Source organism: Panthera uncia, chromosome B4, assembly GCF_023721935.1.
Source record: "Panthera uncia isolate 11264 chromosome B4, Puncia_PCG_1.0, whole genome shotgun sequence".
In the NCBI taxonomy this organism is placed as follows: domain Eukaryota; kingdom Metazoa; phylum Chordata; class Mammalia; order Carnivora; family Felidae; genus Panthera; species Panthera uncia.
In genome coordinates, this window is record NC_064809.1 from 24,443,071 (window position 1) to 24,468,718 (window position 25,648).

The 25,648-nt window shown below is 37.0% G+C and overlaps 1 protein-coding gene and 1 pseudogene across 1 annotated transcript in view; both read left to right on the plus strand.

Annotated features, from left to right (window-relative positions):
• The first annotated feature begins 401 nt into the window (after nucleotides 1–401).
• The window catches only part of ANKRD26 (ankyrin repeat domain containing 26), a 69,141-nt gene continuing 43,894 nt past the window's right edge, over nucleotides 402–25,648 (plus strand). The window contains exons 1-10 of the mRNA XM_049626640.1: nucleotides 402–1,726; nucleotides 1,835–2,037; nucleotides 8,430–8,556; nucleotides 8,865–8,926; nucleotides 12,526–12,616; nucleotides 14,704–14,802; nucleotides 15,433–15,461; nucleotides 15,555–15,627; nucleotides 17,276–17,533; nucleotides 20,464–20,537. Coding sequence (XP_049482597.1) covers nucleotides 1,717–1,726; nucleotides 1,835–2,037; nucleotides 8,430–8,556; nucleotides 8,865–8,926; nucleotides 12,526–12,616; nucleotides 14,704–14,802; nucleotides 15,433–15,461; nucleotides 15,555–15,627; nucleotides 17,276–17,533; nucleotides 20,464–20,537 — 1,026 coding nt within the window. The 5' untranslated portion in view covers nucleotides 402–1,716. The remainder of the gene's footprint in view (nucleotides 1,727–1,834; nucleotides 2,038–8,429; nucleotides 8,557–8,864; nucleotides 8,927–12,525; nucleotides 12,617–14,703; nucleotides 14,803–15,432; nucleotides 15,462–15,554; nucleotides 15,628–17,275; nucleotides 17,534–20,463; nucleotides 20,538–25,648) is intronic.
• On the plus strand, nucleotides 21,092–22,940 carry LOC125920029 (coiled-coil domain-containing protein 144B-like; annotated as a pseudogene).

A 25,648-nucleotide genomic window follows, 5' to 3' on the forward strand; every position in this document is an offset into this window, starting at 1 on the left:
CCTAGAATTCTCATTCCCAATTCTTTCTCCATATTGAACATTGATGTGTTGGGCACCTTTCTTTTTCTGTTTTTTGTTTGTCTAGTAATAATTTATAGCTTTTAGGAAGTGATAGATGACCACTAATTGAACAATTTATTTTATAGTGAAAAAATTAAATTCTTTATTACAGTATTTATAACCAGATAACTGTAGAGTGATAAAAGTCAGTATTATTAGGGATATACTATGAATAAAAGCCTCTGTTTTACATATATATTATATATATATAACTTAAAAAGTTTAAAAGAGACTATTGTTCATAGTATATTTGTAATCGTATTTATATACCTGTTGAAAAATATATGTGTTTTCCACTTACCTTATTTTGTTCACATTTTTCCTTTTTTCCTTGTCTTAATCTCATTCTTGATTGATTGCTCATATTTTATTTTTTTTTCCTTTTTTCCTCTTCTCCCCCATGCTTTTTTATGTATTTTTTATTTCCTTAAAGTTTATTTATTTTGGAGAGAGAGAGAGAGAGAGACAGAGTGCAAGCAGGGTAGGGGCAGAGACAGAGGGAGACACAGAATCCAAAGCAGGCTCCAGGCTCGGAGCTGTCAACACAGAGCTCATTGTGGGGCTCAAACACACAAACTGTGAGATCATGACCTGAGCTGAAGCTGGATGCTTAACTGACTGAGCCACCTAGGTGTCTCCCCCACCCCCACCATGCTTTCTTTTAATGGTTTACTCCTACCCTAAATTTCTTTGCAGAAAACATTTCTTTAGTGTCTGTTCTTTTAGTACATCTCTTTCTGTCTCCATTGTCAACATATTTGGTTATGGCATCTATTGTCTGTGTGTGGTTTTCATCCATGACTCATTGCCCCACAAGGTTTATTATTCTTTTTTTCTCTTTATTGGGAGGAGCTGAACTAAATTTTGGGGTATTGTTTTTATGTTTTTGGAGAGAGAGAGAGAGAGAGAGAGAATGAGCACGTGCTAGTAGGGAGGTGCAGAAAGAGAGGGAGGGAGAGAATCCCAAGCAGGTTCCGCGCTGTCAGCACAGAGCCTGACGTGTGGCTTGAAGCCCTCTAACCGTTGAGATCATGACCTGAGCTGAAATCAAAAGTTGGTCACTTAACTTACTGAGCCACCCAGGTGCCCCAGAAGGAGCTAAATTTAAACGGTCATTTTTATCTTTAGGGTTTTGACAAACAGAAGCAACTTAAACTGTTTGCAATTCCAACTTACCTACATAAGATACTACTAAAAAGTAAATTTTTATATTTTCTTTTACAAGAGATAATTCATGGAAATATAAATCATGCAAATATTTCAAAATATAACACATTTAAATTTCTTAGTGTTAGTTTTTTAATATACTTTTAATTACCTAGGGATAAGTTTTTGTTTTAGGTTACTTTGAAAGTATTTGTATAATAATCAGTTAGAGGTAAGGAAAGTAATGTTTTGAGACTACCTATGAGATCTCTCGTAATCCTTATCACATGAGAAAATGTCGACTGGTTATAGTAAATGGCATAACTGAGATTGAATCTACATTTAAATGATTCCAAAGCCTGTGTTCCTTGTGCAATGGTGCTCATTTGGTAATGGTGAATATTACCATTTAATCGAATTAGATTCTTGTAATCCTTAAAGCTATTAATTCTTTTCTAGAATGTCCTGAAACCAAGTGTAGCAAAGCTACTGCATTCTTCTGGGCAATTCATGAAAAACAGTAAGCTATTGGAAGACTTGTATTACTCACTAATTCTTGACCATTCTTGTGTTATTCACTAATTTGAAGTTACAGATATTTTCATGTCCTCTTTTGTTTTCTACTAAGTGAGAGCAAAACGTGGCTCTGTGAAAGCAGAAGGTGGAACATTATCTGAGGACAATAATCCTGATTCTGAAAATGAAGATGTGGGTGAAACTCTTTCCAAACCACCAATCAGAGATTATGGCGATTCTCTTCCTATTTTTCCATCAGCTAAATCTCTTCTAAAACCTTCTCTCAAGACGTTAGCTGTCCTTGGTCTTCCAAAGGTGAGTTGTTTTGTTTTATTCCTCTCTGCCCGCCCCCCCCCCCCGCCCCATACCATCCTCTTGCTCCTTGTAATGATGAAAAGGATCTTAGGAAGAAATGGAAGTCCTCAAGATCATAATAGAAAACAGTGTAATGACAACAGAGAGGAAGGTACAGGATTGAGATTTATAAAGGTTGGTGGGAGTAAACAATTCTCAGGTATGCCTTTATGGAAGCAAAGAAATAGAAGGCAGCTGGAAAGAACAGCTAGATGCATATGAAGATGAGGAGGGAGATGAAGGGGAAGAATTCATTTCAGAGGGGTGAGATGAATTTAAAGTATGAAGAGTTGAGAGAAAGTATTATAAAAACACACCAGCAATGGTGGGATTAAGGGGGAGCAGATACTCTTTAAATTATAAAGCATGGGAGAAATTATTTTAAGTGCAAATTAAGAAAAAAAAAAAAAGCCAGGTAATAAAAAAAAATGCTTAGACTCTTCTGAATGACTTATAGCTGATTTTTGTGAAGAACTGGAAGAAATTTTTGCCCTTACATTTAAGTTTAATAAAGGTGATATCCTATATTTAGTTTAGCAAAACCTGTGTTTCTAAGGAATGCAAAGTGAAATCTGTTTTAGGCCATACCAGATTTATTGCGAATTTTCAGTTTTTGGCTATTGTCTTTCTTGGGGTTTCTAACTTAACTTACTGTGTGGTATAATCTTGGTATATTTTAGGTCTTTTTGAGTAGAAAGAGAGGAAATAAACGTTTATTCTTTTCATTAAATAAAATTTCTGGTTATGTAAATAAGGTTCTTTATCCATGAAATGAAAAACTAAATTTGAAGCTGCAACACTGAATTTGTTTTTTAGCTTATTTATTTATTTTGAGAGAGACAGCAAGCAGGGTAGGGGCAGGGAGAGAGGGGAGAGACAGAATCCCAAACAGCCTCTTCATTGTCAGCACAGAGCTCAACACATAACTCAGACTCACAAACTGCGAGATGTCGACCTGAGCCCAAATCAAGATGCTGAACTGCCTGAGCTACCCAGGTGCCACTTAAGCTGCAAACTCTTAAAGAAAAAAATATAAAACATGTTTTCTGCATTCTGATTTACCTTTTTTAATTTTAAATTTTCAAATGTTTATTTGAGAGAGAGAGAGAGAGAGAGAGGCAGAGAGAGAGAGACAGACAGACAGACAGAGAATCCTAAGCAGGCTCTGTGCTGCCAGTGTCGAGCCTGACACAGAGCTTGAATAACCTGAGCCAAAATCAAGTTGGACGCTTAACCAGCTGAGCCACCCAGGTGCCACTCTTTTTTTAATAGTATCTGCATAGAATAGACACATACACACATACCAAATTAATGAACTCAAAATGTATAAATTTTTGTCTAATATGAACTCTTTGTCATGATAGAATCATAAGACAGGAAAGGTTGCCACGAGAGTATACAAAATTCTTTCTAGAAGATGATTTTTACTTATTCGAATATCTCCAACAATAGATATAATGCCCTTCTGAATCTGTTCATACAGTTTTTGCTTTAAAATCAAGTTTGTCTGATGTAAGTATGGCCACTCCATCTTTCTTTTGACTTCTAGTAGCATGATAGGTGGTTCTCCAAAGCTTCACTGTCTTTTCTTTTACAAAAAAAAATTTTTTTAAGTTTATTTATTTTTGACAGAGACAGAGTACAAGCATGAGCTGGGGAGGGACAGAGAGAGAGAGAGGGAGACACAGAATCCAAAGCAGGCTCCAGGCTCCAAGCTGTCAGCACAGAGCCTGATGCAGAGCTCCAACTCATGAACTGTGAGATCATGACCTGGGCCGAAGTCAAACACTTAACTGACCGTGCCACCCAGCTGCCCCCCAAAGCTTCACTTTCAATCTGCAGGTGTCCTCAGGTCTAAAATCTGTCTCTTATAGACTGCATATAGATGGATCTTGTTTTTTTTTTTTATCCTTTCTGGTACCCTGTGTCTTTTGATTGGGGCATTTAGTCCATTTATATTTAGAGTGATTATTTTAAGATATGGAAGATACGGATTTAGTGTCATTGTGTTATCTGTAGGTTTCATGCTTGTGGTGAGGACTCTGGTCCTTTGTAGTCTGTGCTGCTTTCCACTCACAGAGTCCCCCTTAGGATCTCCTGCAGGGCTGGTTTAGTGGTCATGAGCCCCATTAGGTTTTGTCTGTCTGGGAAAGCCTTTCTCTCTCTTTCTATTCTAAATGACAGCCTTGCTGGGGAAAGGATTCTTAGCTGCATATGTTCCCATTCAGCATATTGACTGTTTCCTACCACTCCCTTCTGCCCTGCCAAGTTTCACTGGACAGGTCTGCTGCTACCCTTATGTGTCTTCCCTTGTAGATTAAGATCTGTTGGTCCCTAGCTGCTTTCAGAATTCTCTTTATCTTTGCATTTTTCCACTTTCGCTATGACATGTCATGGTGTTGACCTAGTTTTGTTGATTTTGAAGGGAATTCTCTGTGCCGCCAGGACTTGGATGCCTGTTTCCTTCCCCAGATGAGGGAAGTTCTCAGCTATAACTTGTTCAAATAAACCTTCTGCCCCTTTCTCTCACTCTTCTTCTTCTGGGACTCCTATGATGTGGATATTATTTCATCTCACTGAATCACTTAGGTCTCTAATACCTGCCTCATGGTCTAGTAATTTCCTTTCTTTCCTTTCTCTGCTTCATCTTTGTCCATAATTGTATCTTCTATTTCACCTATTCTCTCTTCTGCTTCTCCCATCCTTGCTGTCACTGCATCTAGTTTATTTTGTATCTTGTTTACAGCATTTCTTTTTTTAATTTTTATTTTGTTAATTTTTTAAAATGTTTTTATTTATTTTTGAAGGAGAGAGAGAGACAGAACATGAGCGGGGGAGGAGCAGAGAGAGGGAGACACAGAATCCGAAGCAGGCTCCAGGCTCTGAGCTGTCAGCACAGAGCCTGATGCGGGGCTTGAACTCACCAACAGTGAGATCATGACCTGAGCCAAAGTCGGATGCTCAACCGACTGAGCCACCCAGGTGCCCCTTGTTTACAGCTTTCTTAATTCATCGTGACTATTCTTTAGGTCCTTGATCTCTGAAGCAGTAGATTCTCTGCTGTCTTCTATGCTTTTTTTCAAGCCCAGCTATTAGTCTTATGGCTGTTATTCCAAATACTTGATCAGATATATTGTTTATATTTCATTTGATCTATTCTCTGGCTCTCCTTTCTTCCTGGAATTTTTTTTGAGGAGAATTCTTCTGTTTTGTCATTTTGGCTAGTTTCCTGTCCTTTATGTGTTTTAATAACTTGTTATGTGTCCCACACCTGCAAGTACTACTATATTAAAAAATGGTCATGCACTGTCCAGGGCCTGGCACTTGAGGAAGTGTTTTGGGAGTGTGTTGTGTGCACTCTTTTGTTGTGTCTTTGCCTGCTTTTCTCCCTACTTGGAGTAGTGGTTTGGACCTTCCACCAGGTGTGTTTTGATTTGTTTGTTGAAGTAACCCTGGAAAAAAGGAGAAGGGGGTGTTGAAGAAACCTTATCCCAAACAAAGAGAGGTATGACAGGGGTGGCAAAAAAGACCAGGCAGAGAATCAAAGAAACTATAGGGCTTAATCCAGAAAGAGAGAGAAGAAAATAAAGAAGGAGATACAGAAAAGGTGTGAAAGGAATAGAGTAAAATGCCCGCCTTTAAACAAACAAATAACCAAAACAGAGGAAAAAAGAAAAAATATATATAGTAAGATTTGACGTAAAGTCAAATCAGAGACTATGAGGCTGATTCCAAAGGGAGGAGAGGAAAGAGTAGAGGAGAAAGAAAAGGGAAAAGAGAAGGAAAGAAACCGAAAGAAAAGAGGGGTGCTTGGGTGGCTCATGTGGTTATATGTCCGACTCTTGATTTTGGCTCAGGTCATGATCTCACTGTTCGCGGGTTCGAGCCTCGCGTTAGGCTCTGCACTGACAGCATGGATCCTGCTTGGAATTCTCTCTCTCTCCCTTTCTCTGCACCTCTCCTGCTTGTTCACTCACTCTCCTCTCAAAATAAGGAAATAAATATTAAATAAAAAGAAAGAAAAGAAAAAAGAAAAGAAAAAAAAGTAATTAAAGTAAAAAAAAACCAAACTAACATACACAACCACAGGACAGTTGTCTACTAGTGCCCGGGACTGGAGGCTGTGCTGGTCTGGAGGAAGGGCTGTCTGGTTCCGTCAGTGTCAGTCTCACTACCTTAGAGAAGCAGTTACAAGGCCCAGAGGGGCGGGGTTTGGTGTAATGGGTCTGCCTCCATTGGGGCTCGTGTCCGTTCCCTGAAACCCCACCATGTTGGTGGGGAGAAAAATGGCGACACTCTAATCTCAACTCCCCACACGAGGTGCCTCAAACCTCACTGTTTAGGCTGTCCTCACAGAATAGCCTGGGGGGGCCGGCTTGCCTTGCTCCACAGTCTCCTATGCTTCCTGAGCACTCAGCTGGGATTCAAAACCTTAGAGGATCCCTGCTCCCCCAGACCTGGTTCTGGGGTAGTGCCAGTCTGTCCAGGGGACAAAGGGCCTCCGGCTTGTGCCTGCAGGGTCTTTTTCCCTTGGTTGGGGGGTAATATACCCTCTTTCCACTGCACTCAAGGGAGGGGACTGTTCTCTACCAGTGTAGCCCTGAGATTGCTACCAAGCCTAGGGGTGGCTCCCTCCCCACCAGGCGTGGGAGGTGGCAGCTCTGGTCTAAAGTCTGGCAACCTTGAAAATTCTGATTTTTAGCTTCTAAGGCAGTTTTGCAAAGTAGAAATTGACTCTCTGGACCTCTCCTTGGTCCGTGGTCCGGAGAGGTTTTCTCTTATCCAAATACAATCCCACACTTCCCACAGCCTCTCTTTCTCTTCCGTTCGTTTTTCCACTGAAGGGCTTCCCCCACTCCATGCCTGTGTTGTCCATTTTATTTCTCCTAATTCGCATACACACACTTCTGTCCCACCAAGCTGTCTCTTTGCACCTGTGGAGATTTTTCTGTCACTGTGCAGCCTGTATTCCTGGTGTTCCAAGTGCTCTGACCTCAATACTGCTGTGTTTGAGGGACAAGGGAAATTCTGATCCCCTTCCTCTGCCATCTTAACTCCTCCCTCCTCCTTTTATTTTCCTTTTCACAATTTCAGAGTTCTGTGTAGGTTTGCATTATTATATCAGTTCAATATGTTTTATAGATATTATGGGCTTTTCTTCCTCGAAATGTATTGATCTGAATTTTCTGTCTTTTTTTTTTTTAAGTTTATTCATTTATTATTTGGAGAGAGAGAGAGAGAGCACAAGTGGGGAGTAGCAGAGAGACAGGGAGAGAGAGATAATCCCAAGCAGGCCCTGCACTGTCAGTGCAGAACCAGATGGGGGGCTTGAACCCATGAACTGTGAGATCATGACCTGAGCTAAAATCAAGAGTCAGGTGTTAACTGACTGAGGCAATCAAGTGGCCCTAAAATTTTCTTTGGAAGTCCCCTGGGTACTTCAAATTTAATATGTCCTAGTTTAAAGACATTGTTTCTGACCCTTTCCCTTTCCTCTTTCCTGACTCTTTGTAATCTGCTCTGTCATTTGTTTTCCCTAGCCTAATAAATAGCAGCCCTGAAACAGGAAAAGTCCTGGACTCCGAACTTCCCTGAAACGACCGCATCCAGTCACTCACCACATTCGATATTTTGTACCTGCTTACCATTTTTCATGTTATTCCTATAATTCACTCTCTCACCTATAATTTTGCAATACTCTTCTGGTTTTGCTTCCTTTATGTTCATCCTACATTGCTGTCAGAGTGACTTTTCTAAAATATATTCGTGACGATGTAATTCCTCTGCTTATTTAATGGATCCCCATTACCTGAAGGAGGAAACTCATGTTCTAGCATAACACTTGATCTTTTTATTTTTTGGTTTCGTCCTGATGTTCCAGTAATATCTATCTATCCCCTTCCCAATAACTCTGTTCCAGTTTTGCCATATTCCATAGGTGTTGTCACTTACTATATTATTTCATACTTGATCCTTTGCTCATTCTAGAATGCCCTTCACACCCTCCCTGTGTACTTGTCTGTCTTTTAAGATACAGCCTTATCTTCCCAGAGTTTGCTGAGCTTCCCAAATGTAAGTGTTTTCTCCTTTGTGCGTTCACTGTGCGTTATTCACTTCACTTGTAGAACTAGTGGATATTTTTCTGTCCTTACCTGTTTTCATGCATCTCTACCACTACTAGCCTATAGAACAGACTCTGTCTTTTATTTATATTTCCAGCTCCTCCCCGGATAGTGCCTGTAACTTGACAGATATAGTATGTGTTTGTCTTTCTGAGTGGGTGAGTGCGTGACCAAATGAATTAATGTGATGTTTTTCTGAAGCTGGGTTTTTGTTTTGTGTTGTTTTTATAGGAAGGAACAGCAAAGTCAGCAATGGAAGCAAAGGAAGATGGTATTGGTATTATTGAAAATGTGCCACCAGAGCAAACAGTTAATGACAGTTTGACTTCTGGTGGAGTGCATAAAAATTACAGAAGTGGTAAGCTAGTGAATCTCTGTGAGTTGTTTTTCTATGATTAAATGCTAGTATGAAAAAAATCTGAAAGTATGTAGATCCAAATATATTATTCATTTTTCGTTAAGATATTTTTCTGTTGCTATCTTTATGTGTCTGTTGCTTTATAAGTATCCCAGGTACTACCACCTTTTTCTTCCTGAGAATCTTCAACTCCCTGAACATCCTTTCTGCTATTGCTTTTATTTTATTGAAATATTCATGAATGGAGATAGACTATGTGTTTAAAATTCATAGTAACACGTTTTCATTAATTCATCTGTATTTTATAGATATGATGTCAGCATTAGGATTAGGAGAAGAGGAAGATGTAGAATCACCTTCTGATCCTGAGGTACTGTCGTCTTATTATTTTTAAATATAAGCATTGAGTGATGTTAAAACATCAAAGAGATGCTTTGACTTTATTCTCTCATCTCTGCATTTGCCCATAGAAACCATTTCCTTATATTTTTACCTATAATTGATAAAATAATTATGTGTTAATTATGACAATACAGTATAATACAGTTCTCTTGCAAACTTAATGAAAGTTGCTTAGTATTAGTACAGAAAACTAAGGCTTAGAGGGAATTAGTTTGGGTTTTGAAGTTAAGTTATCTAAACTAAGGAATTACTAAAGAAATACTCAACCTATGGCCAAATGTATGATTCTGTGGTGTATATGGATGTGTCAAACTCCTAATGACATCCAGAAAGAGTTTGGATTATGGTGTTTTACAACTTGAACCTTCAAAAGATAATGCCTGGGACTTGAAAATATTGTATTTGATTGCCAAGTAGATCTACAAGGAGCATTGGGATTATGATAACCACAGTTTGGTTTAGTGGTGCTTTAATAATAAAGCCCTTTTTGGATAGTTAAAATAACATTGTGGCACACGTATAGTAATATAAGTAAAGTAATGATGACCTATTCTAAGGTGATAACTAAGGATAGAGGTAAAAAGGGCCTGATCTCTTAGACACAGGCAGCTGCTGCATAATGCCGCAAGCACTGTATTTGAAGTCAAAAGACATGCTGTCATCTTGGTTCCATCACTTCCTAGCTGTGGGATCTTGGAAAAACTTGTTTAACTTGTTTCAATGTCAATGACCTCGTTCCTAAAGATGGTACTAATACTCGTCTCTTGGTTTTGTGTAATGAACAGATGTGGTAACGCTTTGAAAACTGTAAAGGGGGCTATAGAAATAGAAGACAAAATGATCACAGTGGTATTTAGTGACTTACTAAAGATTGAGGATACTTTTTTTTTTTTTGAATCTTTATTTTTGAGAGGGGGGGTGAGGGGAAAGAAGATCCGATGCAGGCTCTGCACCGAGAACAGGGAGCCCAGTGCAAGACTTGAACTCATGAACTGTGAGATCATGACCTGAGCCAAAGTTGGGCGCCTAATTGACAAAGCCACCCAGGCTCTCCAAGAATACTTTTTTTATGTGAAGATGTCTGAAGGCCAATAAAATGGCAGTAGTGTCCAGAAGAGAATGGGAAAGTTAGAATGGGTTTTTGATTTTCTAATTTGGGCTGTGTTAAGTTTCAGTAATCTATTAGTAGAGACATCATATGTGTATACAGTTGACCCTTGAACAAGATGGGTTTGAACTGTGGGAGTCCACTTACATACAGATTTTTTTTCTATAAATACAGTACCATCCTGTAAATGTATTTTCTCTTTCTTAACGATTTTTTTTCTTTTTTTATTACTCATTTTGAGAAACAGAGAGAGAGGACAGAGCATGCGAGTAGAGGAAGAGGGATAGAGAATCTTAAGCAGGCTCCACACTGCCAGCACAGAGCCTTACATTGGGCTTGAACCCACGACCTGTAAGATCATGACCTGAGCCAAAGTCAAGAGCCTGACCCTTAACCGACAGCACCAGCCAGCACCACTTCCTTACGATTTTCTTAATAACCTTTTCTTTAGTTTATAGTGTAAGAATACAGTATTTAATACATATAACATAGAAAACATGTGTTAATCGACTGTTTATATTACTGGTAAGGTCAGCATTTCGTTATAGTAACTCTGACCTTCCATGCTCAATTTACAGAGTTAATGGCTGAATGAGGATTAACAGGTAGATTAGAGGGTTTCTGCTTTAATATTCTGGTTTTTAATATATACTTTTCGATTTTTAAGTCTAATTGCTTTTGCTTTTATTTATTTTTAAAAAGTTTTTAACGTTTATTCATTTTTGAGTGAGAGAGAGAGACACATTGTGAGTGGGGGAGGGGCAGAGAGAAAGGGAGACATAGAATCGGAAGCAGGATCCAGGCTCTGAGCTGTCAGCACAGAGCCCGACACGAGGCTTGAACTCACGAACCGTGAGATCATGATCTAAACCGAAGTTGGACACCCAGCCGACTGAGCCACCCAGGTGCCTCGTCTAATTGCTTTTAAAGTAGGAAATTCAGTAGATTAGTAGCTACGTTTTTGATATTTGTGGATTTTCAAGTGCATGGCCATCAGAGCCCTTAACCCTTCGTTTGTTCAAGGGTCAACAGTATAGTGATTTGGTACTTTTGAGATCTTCTCAATGAGATTATTGCAAATGTTTTGACCTTAATAAATTTGTCCTTATATACTGACTGTGTACCAAGCAGTTAGATACTGAGTGTACAAGTTGAGGGGTTAGGTTTTAGTGGTCGGAGCAGAAAAGTAAGTAAACAGCAATCCGTTATAAGTCAGTATAAATGCTTCCTAGAAAGAAAATGGAGAATGTTAGGTTAGAGAATATTGGGGGAGTTTGCAGTGAGGATGAGGATGAGAGTGGGAGTAGGAATTTTGGTAGTCAGAAAAGATCTGAGTGTGGCAAAAGCTGCCAAGTGAAAGATGAGACGGGCCAGTCATGTGAAGATCTTGGCGAGGGACATTCTGGACAGAGAGAACCACGGATCATCATTTTACTCTAATGTCTTAGAGTGACCAAGAAGTAGGAAGACCCACTCCATCATCATAATCATTGTTGTGTGTAGAAAAGAAAATGTGCATACTGAGATAAGTGCTTGGCACATTTTAGGTGATTAATAAATAAATGTTCTTATACTTGCCTTTTAAAAGCTTAACAACACTTTTTGAAGAGTTTCATACCCATATCTAAAATTTTTTTACTATTAGTTAACCATAATTTTAAGAAAAGTTTTTCTTACTACTTTGCCATTCGATCCAACCCTTCTTTCATCAATAAAAATTTCAAGCCTTTGTTTACCTAAATGAAGCAGCAGCTGCAACAGTGTTTTGTTTATACTCAACATGATATACTCCAAAGTTTCTTATCATATTAGATATCAATTAACACTAAAACAAATGTCTGCCATTCTATTAGAAGCAGTTTAAATTTATAGCAAGTATACTTTTAAAGAATTTGTTTAAAAAAAATTTTTTAATGTTTATTTATTTTTGAAAGACAGAGCACGTGAGTGGAGGAAGGGCAGAGAGAGAGGGAGACACAGAATCCAAAGCAGGCTCCAGGCTCCGAGCTGTCAGCACAGAGCCTGACGTGGGGCTCGAGCCCATGCATTGTGAGATCATGACCTGAGCTGAAGTCAGACGCTTAACCGACTGAGCCACCCAGGCGCCCCTGAAGAATTTATTTAAATACTTATTTTAAATGTCCTTTTATTTTGATCGGGAATGCAAAATAAGGTGTTTTGTTAGTTCCTTTTTGAAATGTGCATATAAGTCAGTCTTCTGTCTATGAAAGTATTCTGGCCTTCCATGTTCAGTTTACAGAGTCAATAGCCAAATGAAGATTAAAAGGTACACTTAATCAAGAGAGCATATATGAGGTTTTCTATTTAAATGTTTTGGTTTTCAATATGTTTTTCTTATTTGTAAGTCTGATTGTTATTAAAATCGGAAATTCAGATATTTTCTTAGAAAAGGATTAGGAAATCTTTACGCAACTCATTATTGATGCTAATTTTAACAGAGTATGTCTGAGAGTCCAAACAAATATGTTCCTCATTTATCTGGAGCTGCGGATCAGAAAGGGCAAAGTATATTAAATGGACAAGTAGAAGGTAAGAACTGTATTTTACTAAGAGGTCATTGGACAGAATGTTGATTTAAAACAGGAATACTGATATATTCTAATATCTAAAGAAAATCACCTATTAAATGCATAGTAAAGAGAAAGAGATGTGAAAAGGAGGTAAGTTGTATCTTATGTGGTGTCAGCAACAGATTAAATTGAGAGTGCCACCAAAGGAGCTAAATGACTAGTTCCCTTTCAAGATACTGTAAGACCTAAGGAACTTCAGGAAATAAGAAAAGAGCCAAAGAGGGAATGATGAGAACAGTGGAGACTACAGGGAATAAATGAAGGAAAGTAAGCAGGTGTTTATAGTGTTTCTACTGGAAGGTGGTAAATAAAATACACTAGTTCTTTAAAAGGAATAGCAGGCTATTTGAAATGTAGGAATACTGTAAGGTGAGCTTCCAGTACTAGAATTTGTCAGAGTAGCATACCAAAATTTTCCCACTCTTACTGTTATCCTCTTTGTTGGAAGACATTATGGACTGACAGCTGATGATGCAGAGTTATGTCCTATCTACCATGGATGAACTTACGCATTTATAGTCAGTGATAAATGTACATACCTTAATGCCATATCAAATTGGAGGTACTTCATAAGAGAGTTATCATTTAGTGCAAAATAAGAGAATTGGAAGGAGGGTCAGTTAGGGAGACATCAAGGAAGATATAGCTCTGATAAAAAGTTCCATTAGAAAGTTTATGACTTTTAGGGCGCCTGGGTGGCTCAGTTGGCTGAGTGTCCGACTTCAGCTCAGGTCATGATCTCAGTTCGTGGATTCAAGCCCCATGTCAGGCTCTGTGCTGACAGCTCAGAGCCTGAAGCCTGCTTCAGATTCTGTGTGTTTGTCTCTCTCTGCCTCTCCCCCGCTCATACTCTGTCTCTATCTGTGTCAAAGATATACATTAAAAACAAAATTTTTTGGAGGCACCTGAGTGGCTTGGTCGGTTGAGCGTCGGCCTCTGGGCTCAGGTTGTGATCTCGCGGTTCGTGAGTTCGGGCCTCGCATCAGGCTCTGTGCTGACAGCTTGGAGCCTGGAGCCTGCTTCCGATTCTGTGTCTCCACCCCCTCTCTCCGCCCCACCCCTGCTTGTGCTGTGTCTCTCTCTGTCTTTCAAAAATGAATAAACATTTTGGGGGAGTTGATAGTGGGTATAGAGGGTATAGATGTAAGATACTCCTGCTAAACAAAGAGGAAAAATGTGGTAGAGATAATCTATAACAAGAATATAAAAGTGGAACATTCAAGACCATAGATCCAGAAATTACTGTTGAGAAGGAGGAAAAGAGAAGGGAAAGAGAGAGAAATGCATGGTGTGTTAGCTAGGAAATTTTGGAGTTGAGGAGGAAACTCGAGAGAATTCACGTTAGATGGCTGGAGTACATGTGCACTAAATCAGAAGATTAGATCACAGCTACTCCAAAGAATACTAAAAGCAAGTGGAGTTCTAGAATTGGGGTAAAACCTAGCCACTCATTTATCCTCCTCAGATTTCTTAGACATCAAAGATACATGTTGCATTGGTATTCATTATTCAAATGAGATTAATTTGAATATGGAAGCATTGGCTGTTATTTTTTTAAGACAGCTAATATATGATAGCTATTTTTAAAAATTTTTTAATGTTTATTTGAGTGTGAGACAGAGGGCAAGCAGGGGAGGGGCAGAGAGAGGGAGGGAGACACAGAATCTGAAGCAGGCTCCAGGCTCTGAGCTGTCAGCACAGAGCCCAGTGCGGGGCTTGAACCCACAAACTATGAGATCATAACCTGAGTTGAAGTCGGATGCTCCACCGACTGAGTCACCTAGGTACCCCATGATAATGATAGCTATTTCGTAAAAGACTTTTTTAAAGGCTTACATGATCTACCAAATCAAACTAATTTTGGAAACAAAAGAAGTGATAGGGTTAATTCCCTAAATGCTAAAATGGTTATTTTCAGTAAATATGATGCTGATTTTGAAACAGAAAAGATTTTTGGTATCTAAAAATTTTGTGGCAATTAATTTTATTTTTCCCTTTTGGTAATCATATTTCCATATTAAAAGCTTATTACACATTATTTCTTAGATGTGTTTTATATACCTTCTTGCATGAGTGGATCAAGAAACTTTAAGATGGCTAAACTAGAGGATACAAGAAATGTAGGCATACCAGTAACCCACATGGGTATGAACAAAAATGAATACTTTTATTAACTGTTATTCTACAAGTATATATCCAAGCTGATCAATTCAGTACACTTGCTCTGATGAGAAAGAAGTTATGCATTCAACTGAACCGTCATCACAACTGTGTACTGACTAAATTACAGGACAAATTGAAGAACATGGTAAATACTTGTAGTATAATGGTATAAATGATTTTGCTGTACTGCACATTAAGGGTATGCTGTTGCATTCTGCTATCGGCTTCCACATTTATCCTCTCAGGGTCATGAATTGTTCCTCTAATTCAAGATTGCTTTTCTTTACATCAGTCAGCATGTTCACATTGGTACATGTGCACTTTTCTATTTTAGTTAGTCATTTGAAACATAATCTTAACTTTTGACATCCTAACTGCATGTTCTGTGGAGCCTATATTCCTATTTTTTCTTCAGTATGTATAATGTGTTCATATTTCTGTCTTGTCACTGTCTTAACCCACCTTCCTGTCCCCCCAAAAATAAAACACCAAAACCTAATGTAATCATTTTCAAAGCGAAGCATGAGGATTCTGCTCAGTACTAACTGCATGAATGTATAGTTGGCTTTCATATTTACATATAATTGACTATTTGTCCCTTTTGCTTTTTAGATCCTCCTGAAAAATATCCTCACTTGAAGGTAAAACTTCTATATTTTTATCCTGAATTTTTAACTACAGACTGTGTGACATGTACATTATGTCTTAATCATATTGTTTCAATACCCATTCAGCCTACCGTTGAAGTGGAAGATTCTTTTTCTGATAAAACAGTAGGAATGAAAGATATACAGACATCCAGATCAGGTAAATTTTACAATACAAATTTAACAGTGGAAAGAAGTACACTAAAATATTTGAAATGCTCTCATTCCTAATTTTTTTTGGTGGCACATTTAGTTGAAGGATTTGACATAAATAAGGTAGATGTCATTGTTGGTATCCATGTTTGAAGAAAAGATATTTACAAGCATAGGAAAAAGAGATTTAAAAAATATAAGCTTTAGTTCATGTTTCTTGTTTTATTTTGGAATCCTAAATATTCCTAATATTAATTATTAGACTCTTAGATTTTTCCAGTGTGCAAAATGCTTGTTTGAATTCTGACCTTTACCTAGAGTAAAGCTTCACTTGTTAACATGTCCATTGTGTTTTAACTTGATTTCATGTTATCTAAATAACATTTTAAGCCAAATATGTTCTGCTTAGCAGACTGTGTGTATTTGTGTATGTGTGTATGTATGTATGATGTCTTTGATTATTAAAAATGGGGGAAGTAATTATTTTTTATATTTAGTAGATACAATCTTTTAAAACAGTAATTCTGAAGCTTTTTGGCTTCATAGTCCTTTTATATCATTTAAAAATTATTGGGAATTCCAAAGAACTTCTGTTTAAGTGGGTTGCATATGTTGGTATTTACAATATTAAAAATTAAACCTGAAACATTTAAAATACAGGTATACACAGTCATATATTCTGTTAGCCATTAGAGCTATGACCCTCAGTTGTGATACTATTGCATATCATATCTTTAGAAGACTCCATTGTACACTTAATATGAAAATGAGAATGAAATGTCAAATAATATTTAGTATTATTGTGAAAATAGTTTTGACCTCTTGGACTGCCTGAATGGATAGATCTGGGACTCCAGGGATTTTCAGATGACACTGGAGAACTGTTTTAAACCATATACAGGGTTCATGGATGTGAAATGATAAAGGGGCCTTTGTGATGAAATGGACATTTAAGTTCCACTTCTGCATTTTCTTTCTTTCACTTGTCTTAAGAGGTTTAAATCAGACAATCTTGCTTTTTTTAAAAAAATATATATTTTTGTTACATATTCATTTTCTGTCTCATGGCACTATTTTTTGGATCTAGTGTAGACTGAGACTTATCCTGTTTTTACATGGCAACAATTATGTCACTCAAGGCTTTTGTTTCCATATAAATTTATGTTTAGCCAAGGCTTAAAAATTGAATTCTGATGATATTGGTACATTGAGGAAAGACCATTTCATTGTGATTAAAGTAGTACCATTCATTAAAAGTTTTTTTAAAAACCCATGTCTTTAGAACACACAGTGCATATTTAAACATAAAATAAATGGTTAGACATAGATTTTGTTACTAAAATATTCATAACCTTGAGCAGTCTTAATTATTAATAAATAAAGCTTTTATGAGATACAGAATATGTAATAGAGTTGCTTGAATGAATCAAAGTATATAATGGTAGAGAATTAAAAAGAAAAAATGAGAGACTAGTTAAATTTATCTATGTGAATGTCAAATATAGGACATGTAAAATACAATAAGCTCTGAAGGAGTAGTAGTGTGTTTAGAGGGAGAGGAGGATATGGAACTGCTTCTCTGAGGAAAGAATTGATACAAATTAGTCAAGTATGTATTACTATTTACGTTCTAATAAATGAAACTTTGTTTTCAGATTTTTCGGATTGGGAGTCTACTAGTTTGACCTTCAGTAATGAGACTTGTCAAACATCCAAGAATTTGAAGGTTGATGATAAATGCACATTTGTATCACAACCAATGATCAAAAATCAGTCAGCATCCACAGATTCTGGACCGATAACCTTAATAGATAAAGAAAAGATTAATATTGGAACTGTGCTGCTGTTAGGTAATTGTACACTCCATGACCTGAGTGAATCACAGTTACCAGAAAACAGAGAGAGCAAAGAAGGTAATGAAGCATAGAGAATTCAGCCTCTTTGTGGCTTCACCATAGTTGTGGTTTTTCGAAAATAATTTTGTGGCAAAATTTAATTTGTGTTTATTCTTTTTACGTAACCTACAACCAGAGTACTTTTAGCAATACATTTGCATTCTTCCTTTGACTAAAGCAACATACAGATAGCAAAGAGACATGGAGAAATTAATTTCTTTTAGGCTAGCATTTAGTGTACACTGGAGAATGGGTAGCAGGATTATATTTAGAACTTTCGGACTAGTTGGAAAAACTAGGTACAGATCCAAAGATTGACTACTCAAAACATAGTTTCTTAGCTTTATTTTTATAGCTCTAAATTCACAAATATCGGTCATACTATAATCACTGTAACAAAAAAAGCACCTTCCCAAGCAAAATATTAAAATACTTCCTATATTTTCTATGATTTTATTCTAGTGTTGGCTTTCTCAGTTGAATCACTGAGAATTTATCACATAGTATCATCTTCTCAGCTATGTACACATAGTCTGTCGCCTTGTTTTATTATTTTTAATGAATAAATAGTTCACAAGGAATATTGGTTTTAAAGAGTGCTGTATTATTTAAAAATAATATATGGAAAGCCAATTTTTTTTAAATAGTATCTTTAAAAATGTTTTTAAAATATTTTTATTTATTTTTGAGAGAGAGAGCATGAGCAGGGGAGGGGCAGAGAGAGAGGGAGACACAGAATCTGAAGCAGGTTCCAGGCCCTGAGCTGTCAGCACAGAGCCTGATGCGGGCGGGGCTCGACCTCACAGACTGAGATCATGACCTGAGCCGAAGTCGGATGCTCACCCGACTGAGCCACCCAGGCGCCCCTTGGAAAACCAATTTTAATTCTACTAAGATACTCAGTCTATTGATTAATGACATCTAATGTGTGTTCTACTTTATGTACCAGTGCCCCTTTTCAGTCATTTGATCAGGTCTGTACTAATAAATTGTACAATATTTTTTTCACCTCTGTAGTTTTATGTTCTTTTCTTTCTTGATTTCTAAAATTAACATGTATTCTCAAAAGATTTTGAGCTCTTTCCTAGAGTAGTGAGTATAGGCTACAAATCCAAAGTTATTTAATATACAGGTGACTTGTTTGCTGTTACTTCTTCATGAGCTTGGTAGATCCCAGAGGCAGGACTTTCAAAACAAAACACCTACACAGGCTTCTGTAACACATAGAAGGATATGAAATAGAAAAATTACAAAATAAATACAAGCAGCTTAAACCAGTTCATATAGATCATTTCTTACTTGATGCCTTTTTATAAAGTTATGAACAGAGTTAGTTCTCCAGGGACTGAAGATTGTGTGTTTATTCATTTAATACAGATTTAGTCTGTGCTGGGTCCTAATAATTTTATATCCTGAGTATTTCTGGAACCATTCTGTTAGTTTGGATGTGCATCATCTTTATTTTATATTACTGCCTTCTAATTCATCTCCCATCTTTTATTACTATGCCATTCAAATTCATCCTTCCCCACAGTATTTAGAGTGATGTGTCTCAAATGCAAAGAGGACCATGAGCTACTGTTGAAAACATATTTATGTCCAGGCATCTTAAAATTATATATAAGGCTCTCATAATCTAGACTTCTGCCTAACTCTCCATCTTTACACCTTTCTACTGTCTGCTTTTTTCTCTGGCATTCTGAACTGCTGGTGATGTCTTCCTCTTTGATCCCTGTATTTTGGACAAATAGTTACCCTGTCATGTGCTTCTCTCCCTGTCTTGCTAAGGCCTTGCATGCTCTCCCCTTTTTCTGCCTTCTAACACCTTTGAATCTCGCTAACCTCAATGTTGGAGTCTTAGCTCAGTCATTTCTCTCTTGAAAAGCCATTCCTGACACCTTTTACCTACATGTTTCTCTAAACCTAGGTGCTTAGTACTTAGTGGGAACTCCGTAAATAATTACTGCATAAAATAAATAAAGGCTGTTGACACAAAGATGATTTAAGAGATTATCCCATACAGTCTAGGAGCAAAAGTAGAAGATACGTAAAGAAATAATTTACAGTTCAGGTGGTGAAGATACACTAGAAAAATCTATAAAGTACTAAGGTAGCCCCAGAGAAAGAGACACCTATTTATCTGGGGAAAGATAGCCATTAACAAGGATGACTCTACATAGCAAGCAGTCTGAGTCCTAAAAGATGGGAAGAAAATTGTCAAATAGTGGAGGAAAACGTTTCAGGAATGTTTACTTATCAGGAACATACACCTATAGAAAGGGTATACACTGATAAAAGCATAAAAAGTAATAGTAATTTTGGAAACCATGAATAATGTTGTAGTTGAATCTTAGTGTGTTATTAAAGAGGTACTGTTACAAGTCTGTTGTGACTTTATATGTTTCTACTGTTTTTTAAAATTTTTGTTTTGTTTCAGATTGTTTTGTTCATTGATGTTAGGTGGATGGATTTGTGAATGAATCTTTGAGATGTTTGTATGCATTTAAGCTGGTGACATCTAGTATTTCCCAAATGGTTTGTTGAAGTTTTAGATAATTATAAGTATTTCTTAAAGAAGTAAATATTCAGGGGGCATCTGGGTGGCTCAGTCGGTTAAGCGACCGATTTCAGCTCAGGTCATGATCTCTTGGTTTGTGAGTGCAAGCCCCACGTCAGGATCTGTGCTGACAGCTCAGAGCCTGGAGCCCATTTCGGATTCTGTGTCTCCCTCTTTCTCTGCCCCTCCCCTGCTCATGCTCTGTCTCTCTTTCCTTCAAAAATAAATAAACATTAGAAAAAAATTAAAAAAAAAAAAGAAGTAAATATTCAGGTAAAGATTAATTTAAGCTTTCAATTGACAAAATGTTATTTTCTATTTTTATGAAGGTTATAGCTTTCATCTAACCATTCTGAGTAATCCATTTTAACTAAATGTATATATTTGTCAGCAGACCTAGACTTGGAATTAACATCAGTGGAAGAGCGAGAAAGGCTTGATGGAAGTGAAAATAACCACCCACAGGTATGTAAAACGTTAAATTTCCGATTTTATATTGTTTTCCTTGCTTTGATAATGTGATACAGTTCAAGTGAAATTATCTTTTGGAAGGCAGCTATGCTCACCACTATACCACCAACGCTGCACGGCTGAAATTATCTTTTGAATGAGCATTTGAAGTTGATAGATTATAACTTAGTATTTAGTTTTTATAAAATTTTATAAGTTACAAAACTCAAAATATTGTTAGAATTTATAGTAACTTATAGCTAAACTTTATCCTTGGAATTGAGGCAAAAAAAAAAATTCCTGAATTTTGTTTGCTTCTTCCATTATTGTAACTTCCTTACATGATAAAGAAGGTAGCATCAAATATTGAATCATATGTTTAAGCAGTTGAAATTATGAGCAATATAACAATGATGACCACTGACTTAGATTCATGTAGAAGGAGTAATTATTTTCAATGGTTCAAAATGTGCAGTTTCATATTGCCAGTCACTAATGCCAAGATTAAAGATTATATTCCAACTTTGGTCTCTTTGTAGTTGACTTCGGAGAATGGGGTCATAAAATGAACACAACTGCCTGTTGTAGAATCACACCTTATAGGATGGGTTATAGACAATAGGTTTTTAAGTTATTTCAGCATAGGAGCTCAGTAAGTATTATTAACAGTTTTCTTATCCACTCTCAGTGGACATTACAATATATCAGAGCTGGGTACAAGTAGATAATCTGTATTGATTTACACCACCATTATAGTATACAATTTGAATTTTCTTTCTCATTGATATTAATTGATTTTGGCTGCTAATAATTTTAAGTTTGTCTATTCTCTAGTTATTAGTCTTTAAAAAAATACTCAAATGCACTTTAGGGCTCATTATTTAAGGGATGGTAAAGTAAAATGTTTTTAAAGTTTGCAACATTAAAAGTCATCTAATTTATTTTTTGGTAGATTTAACATGTAATGAATTGTTTAGTTCAAAAAACTGACAAAATTAAGTTTATGAGTTCATGTTTTTCTTCTGTCTTAGGCTAAGGCAAGTTATTTTTCACTTCTTACAGGAAGTTACAATCCAGTGACTTACAGGAAGTTACAAACAGCTAAACATAGATTAAAAAATTTAACAGTTAAATTTTGATTATTTTCTAATTTTTCTTTGTCCATACTTGATTACTTAAGGATAAGGTTATTTTACAAACATGTATCCCGGCAGAAAAGACATCTGAAAATCAAAACAAGGAAATTAACTGTCCGTTTTTGCATCTGCAAAAAATGACTCAAGAACCAGAAATGAATAAGGAATGTGATAGAGAGCATGATATATCTGTATATTCAGGACGTGCTTCTATGCAAAACTTGGAGGAAATGTGGATCAAACAAGGCAAATTAGAGTGGAAAAATAGCTAAAAACCCATTACCAGCGAGTTAAAGCAGAAGTTTGGTGAAATTTGTTAACAGTACAGAATTCCTACTTATCTTGAAGAAAAACCACCACATGGTCACTCTAAAGAAGGAGCCAACTTAAAGGAAATACCTTCTAATTGGACAAATAATGTTCCTCAAAAAAATAAAAATAGATCTGCCCTATAACCCAGCAATAGCACTGCTAGGAATTTACTTGATTGTGAGGAAGAAGATGCATTTGGAGTGTCTGTCTCAATAGTATTTCAGGCATTTCCTGAACAAAAAGAGACTAGTCTTGAAAATGTCATTCTCTCTCATTCATACTCTGGGTCCCCAGAATATGCTTGCCAGTCATCTTCTACGCTTTTTTTTAAATGAAAGTAAATCATCAGGGAAATACAAATCAAAACCACACTGAGATATCACCTCACCCCAGTCAGAGTGGCTAAAATGAACAAATCAGGAGACTATAGATGCTGGGGAGGATATGGAGAAACAAGAACCCTCTTGCACCGTTGGTGGGAATGCAAACTGGTGCCGCCACTCTGGAAAACAGCGTGGAGGTTCCTCAAAAAATTAAAAATAGACCTACCCCATGACCCAGCAATAGCACTGCTAGGAATTTACCCAAGGGATATAGGAGTGCTGATGTGTAGGGGCACGTGTACCCCAGTGTTTATAGCAGTACTTTCAACAATCGCCAAATTATGGTAAGAGCCTAAATGTCCATCAGCTGACGAATGGATAAAGAAATTGTGGTTTATATACACAATGGAATACTACCTGGCAATGAGAAAGAATGAAATCTGGCCTTTTGTAGCAACGTGGATGAACTGGAGAGTGTTATGCTAAGTGAAATAAGTCATACAGAGAAAGACAGATACCATATGTTTTCACACTTCTGTGGATCCTGAGAAACTTAACAGAAGCCCATGGGGGAGGGGAAGGAAAAAAAAAAAAAACATCTTAGGGAGAGAGCCAAACCATAAGAGACTCTTAGAAACTGAGAATACACTGAGGGTTGATGGGGGGTGGGAGGGAGGGGGTGGGTGGGTGATGGGCATTGAGGAGGGCACCTGTTGGGATGAGAACTGGATGTGGTATGGAAACCAATTTGACAATAAATTTCATATTAAAAAAAAGAAAGTAAATCAGACTATGAAGATGAGAACAAACCAGACATTGAGCATCTTTTTAACAACAATGAGAATTTTTATAATGATATAGAAAATAAAAAAGCAAGGAACCCACTAGTTACATTTAAAGTGAAAGAAGGCCAAGAGTTTGACATGCAAATGGCAAAAAATACGGACCAAAATACCACCGACTGTAAATTAGACATTGGACATATACCTCACTCTAGTGATTCAGAGAGCCTTTTTGGTTTGTGGCTTGCCTGCTCCGATGTGATGAAACGTGCTTCAAACAAAAAGGCATGATATTTCTGCTGTCACAAACACAAGAAAACAAAACCAATACAAGACTTTTTCCAGAAGCCATTATATGCAGATAATGACAGTACTTATAACTATAAAAGTGTTGAGTCTGAATTAGAAATTGTGAGTTCTTCTTCAACATCTAGTTTTCCAGCATCTAAAGTATATCTAAGTGAAGAATTACATCAAGATATGCAAAGGTTTAAGAATGAGATAGGCATGTCACAAGTAGAGTTCCTGGCTTTGGAAAAAGAGAAAGTTCAACTTCCAAAAGAGATAGAGGTCCCCCTTGCTGTTACTCTTGTTTTTTCTTTTTAGCAATTATCTCGATCCATTCTGATTTTCCACTTAAGAGAAAAAGAGTTTGTATAAAATGGAATTGTCTAAATCAGTAATTGTGTCTGGAAATAGATTATTTCTGCTATCTAACAAATAGGAGTTCAGGAAAATATTATGATTTGTTTTCCTTAAAGTTTCTGTGTCAGTCTTCCAAGTAGCATATGAACTGGGACACTAATTAGCTATATAAGTACCATGTGACCTCATGAACCAGAATAATCATAAAGACACTACTTAAAAAACAATCTCCAGGTTTTTTTAATCTATTGGCTTAAATATAAATTGCATTTCCATAAACAATAAAAGGGGAAGGAAGCGATAACTAAGAGAAGGAATATAAACAAATGTTCCCAGCCAAAATTGCTTCAGTATGTGTCAGTAGACCCTGGGTCTAGGGTTCTTTCTTGTCTAGCAAGACAGCGGGATGCAGGATTAAAATGGGAGAGATGGCTAATGTCCGGAGAACACAAGAGCCCCAATTAAGGGTCCTTGCTCTGTTGTTATTAGGATCAGAAGGCTTCCAAACATGGTGATTGACGTGCACAAAGAGACAGTAAATCTGTGAACATGAACTCATGGGCATGAGGGAAAGGGGGTTTGAAGATATAGGGTGTTAGGGGTTTGGGTCAATATAAAACAAAATCCTGGTGCCTGGCAGATGGTTGTTAACAGCCCACCTGAGCACCTTATCTGTTTATCTTAGCTAGTCTAGGGGATAAGACAGATGCTACTTCAGGATCCACAAGGCACCTTTCTTTTGCTAATTAGCTCCCCTCTGGGCATCTTTACCCTGCAGCCTGTAGCCTATAGCCCTATTTACCTGTTTACCTAATTTGGTCCTTCCTTCCTGTGAAAGCAGCTTTCTGCTATAATACTAAATTGGGGGGCATTTTTGCCCTGAATACCTAATCTTGCTTACCTCATACACCTTTGTATGGGGGCCTTTGCCCCACTTCTCTCATTTTATTTGCCTAATCTTGTTTACCCAAACTTGGGTGTGAGCATCCTATGGCTTTGTAATTCTTTATGTCTTGTTAACCCATCAGTGCAGGCTCAGGGAAGTCCTAAGCTTACTCCCCACAAATACATGCAGTCTTCTCTGCTTTACTCACAACCTTGAAACTTAGATTTCAACATGACCACTTTGAGATAGTTTTAATAACAAATATTTGTATTATCACCACTTTTTTTTCCACACTTTTTTAATCCTCATTCTCAGATGTTTCTGTTGAGTCAAACTTTGACTTTATGTTTAATAAAGTATGACACATTTTGACATGTATGATTTTTACCATGTAGGTAGCATAAACCTTCAGCAAACCTTCAGTATTTAACTCCAAGGGAGAAAACTGAGTTTTGAGATGTGTGGAGTTTAGAAATAGACAAAATCTAGAGATACCCTTCTTTAAAAGAAAAAGTAGCTAATGTTCTCATCCCCTATGAAGGTATTAATTTACTGTGCCAAAGTCATACTTTTAAGGTATCCTATTAATTTAATGAATTTGTGGTCATTTATCTGATTCAGCATTAAAGAATTGTATCATCTCTTTTGGTGCCATAAAATGCTAGGTAATGCCACTTCAGGAACTTTGGACAAATTTAACCTTTTTTAGTTTTACTCGAATTATCAGTAGAAAATGGGTTTAAAGTTGATAATTACTTTTATACCCTCTCCCTATAAAATTTTATGGTTATTGAATGTGAAATTCGGAGAGCATTACTACTTTCCCAGAATTCCAGCCTAACATCCTTTTCACTCTGTTCCTTTTGTGTTGTGGCAAACCTTCCTTTGTAAATTTTAGGGAACACTGTTACTTTTTTTGAGAACCTTGGGATCCAAATTAAAAAGAATTATAAAAGGCAGTCAGGGAAAGAATAGCTTCGTGCAGAAAGAGGAAAGCTTCCTGTTTTTGGAGCACCTCAATGTCACATGTTTTAAATCTGGC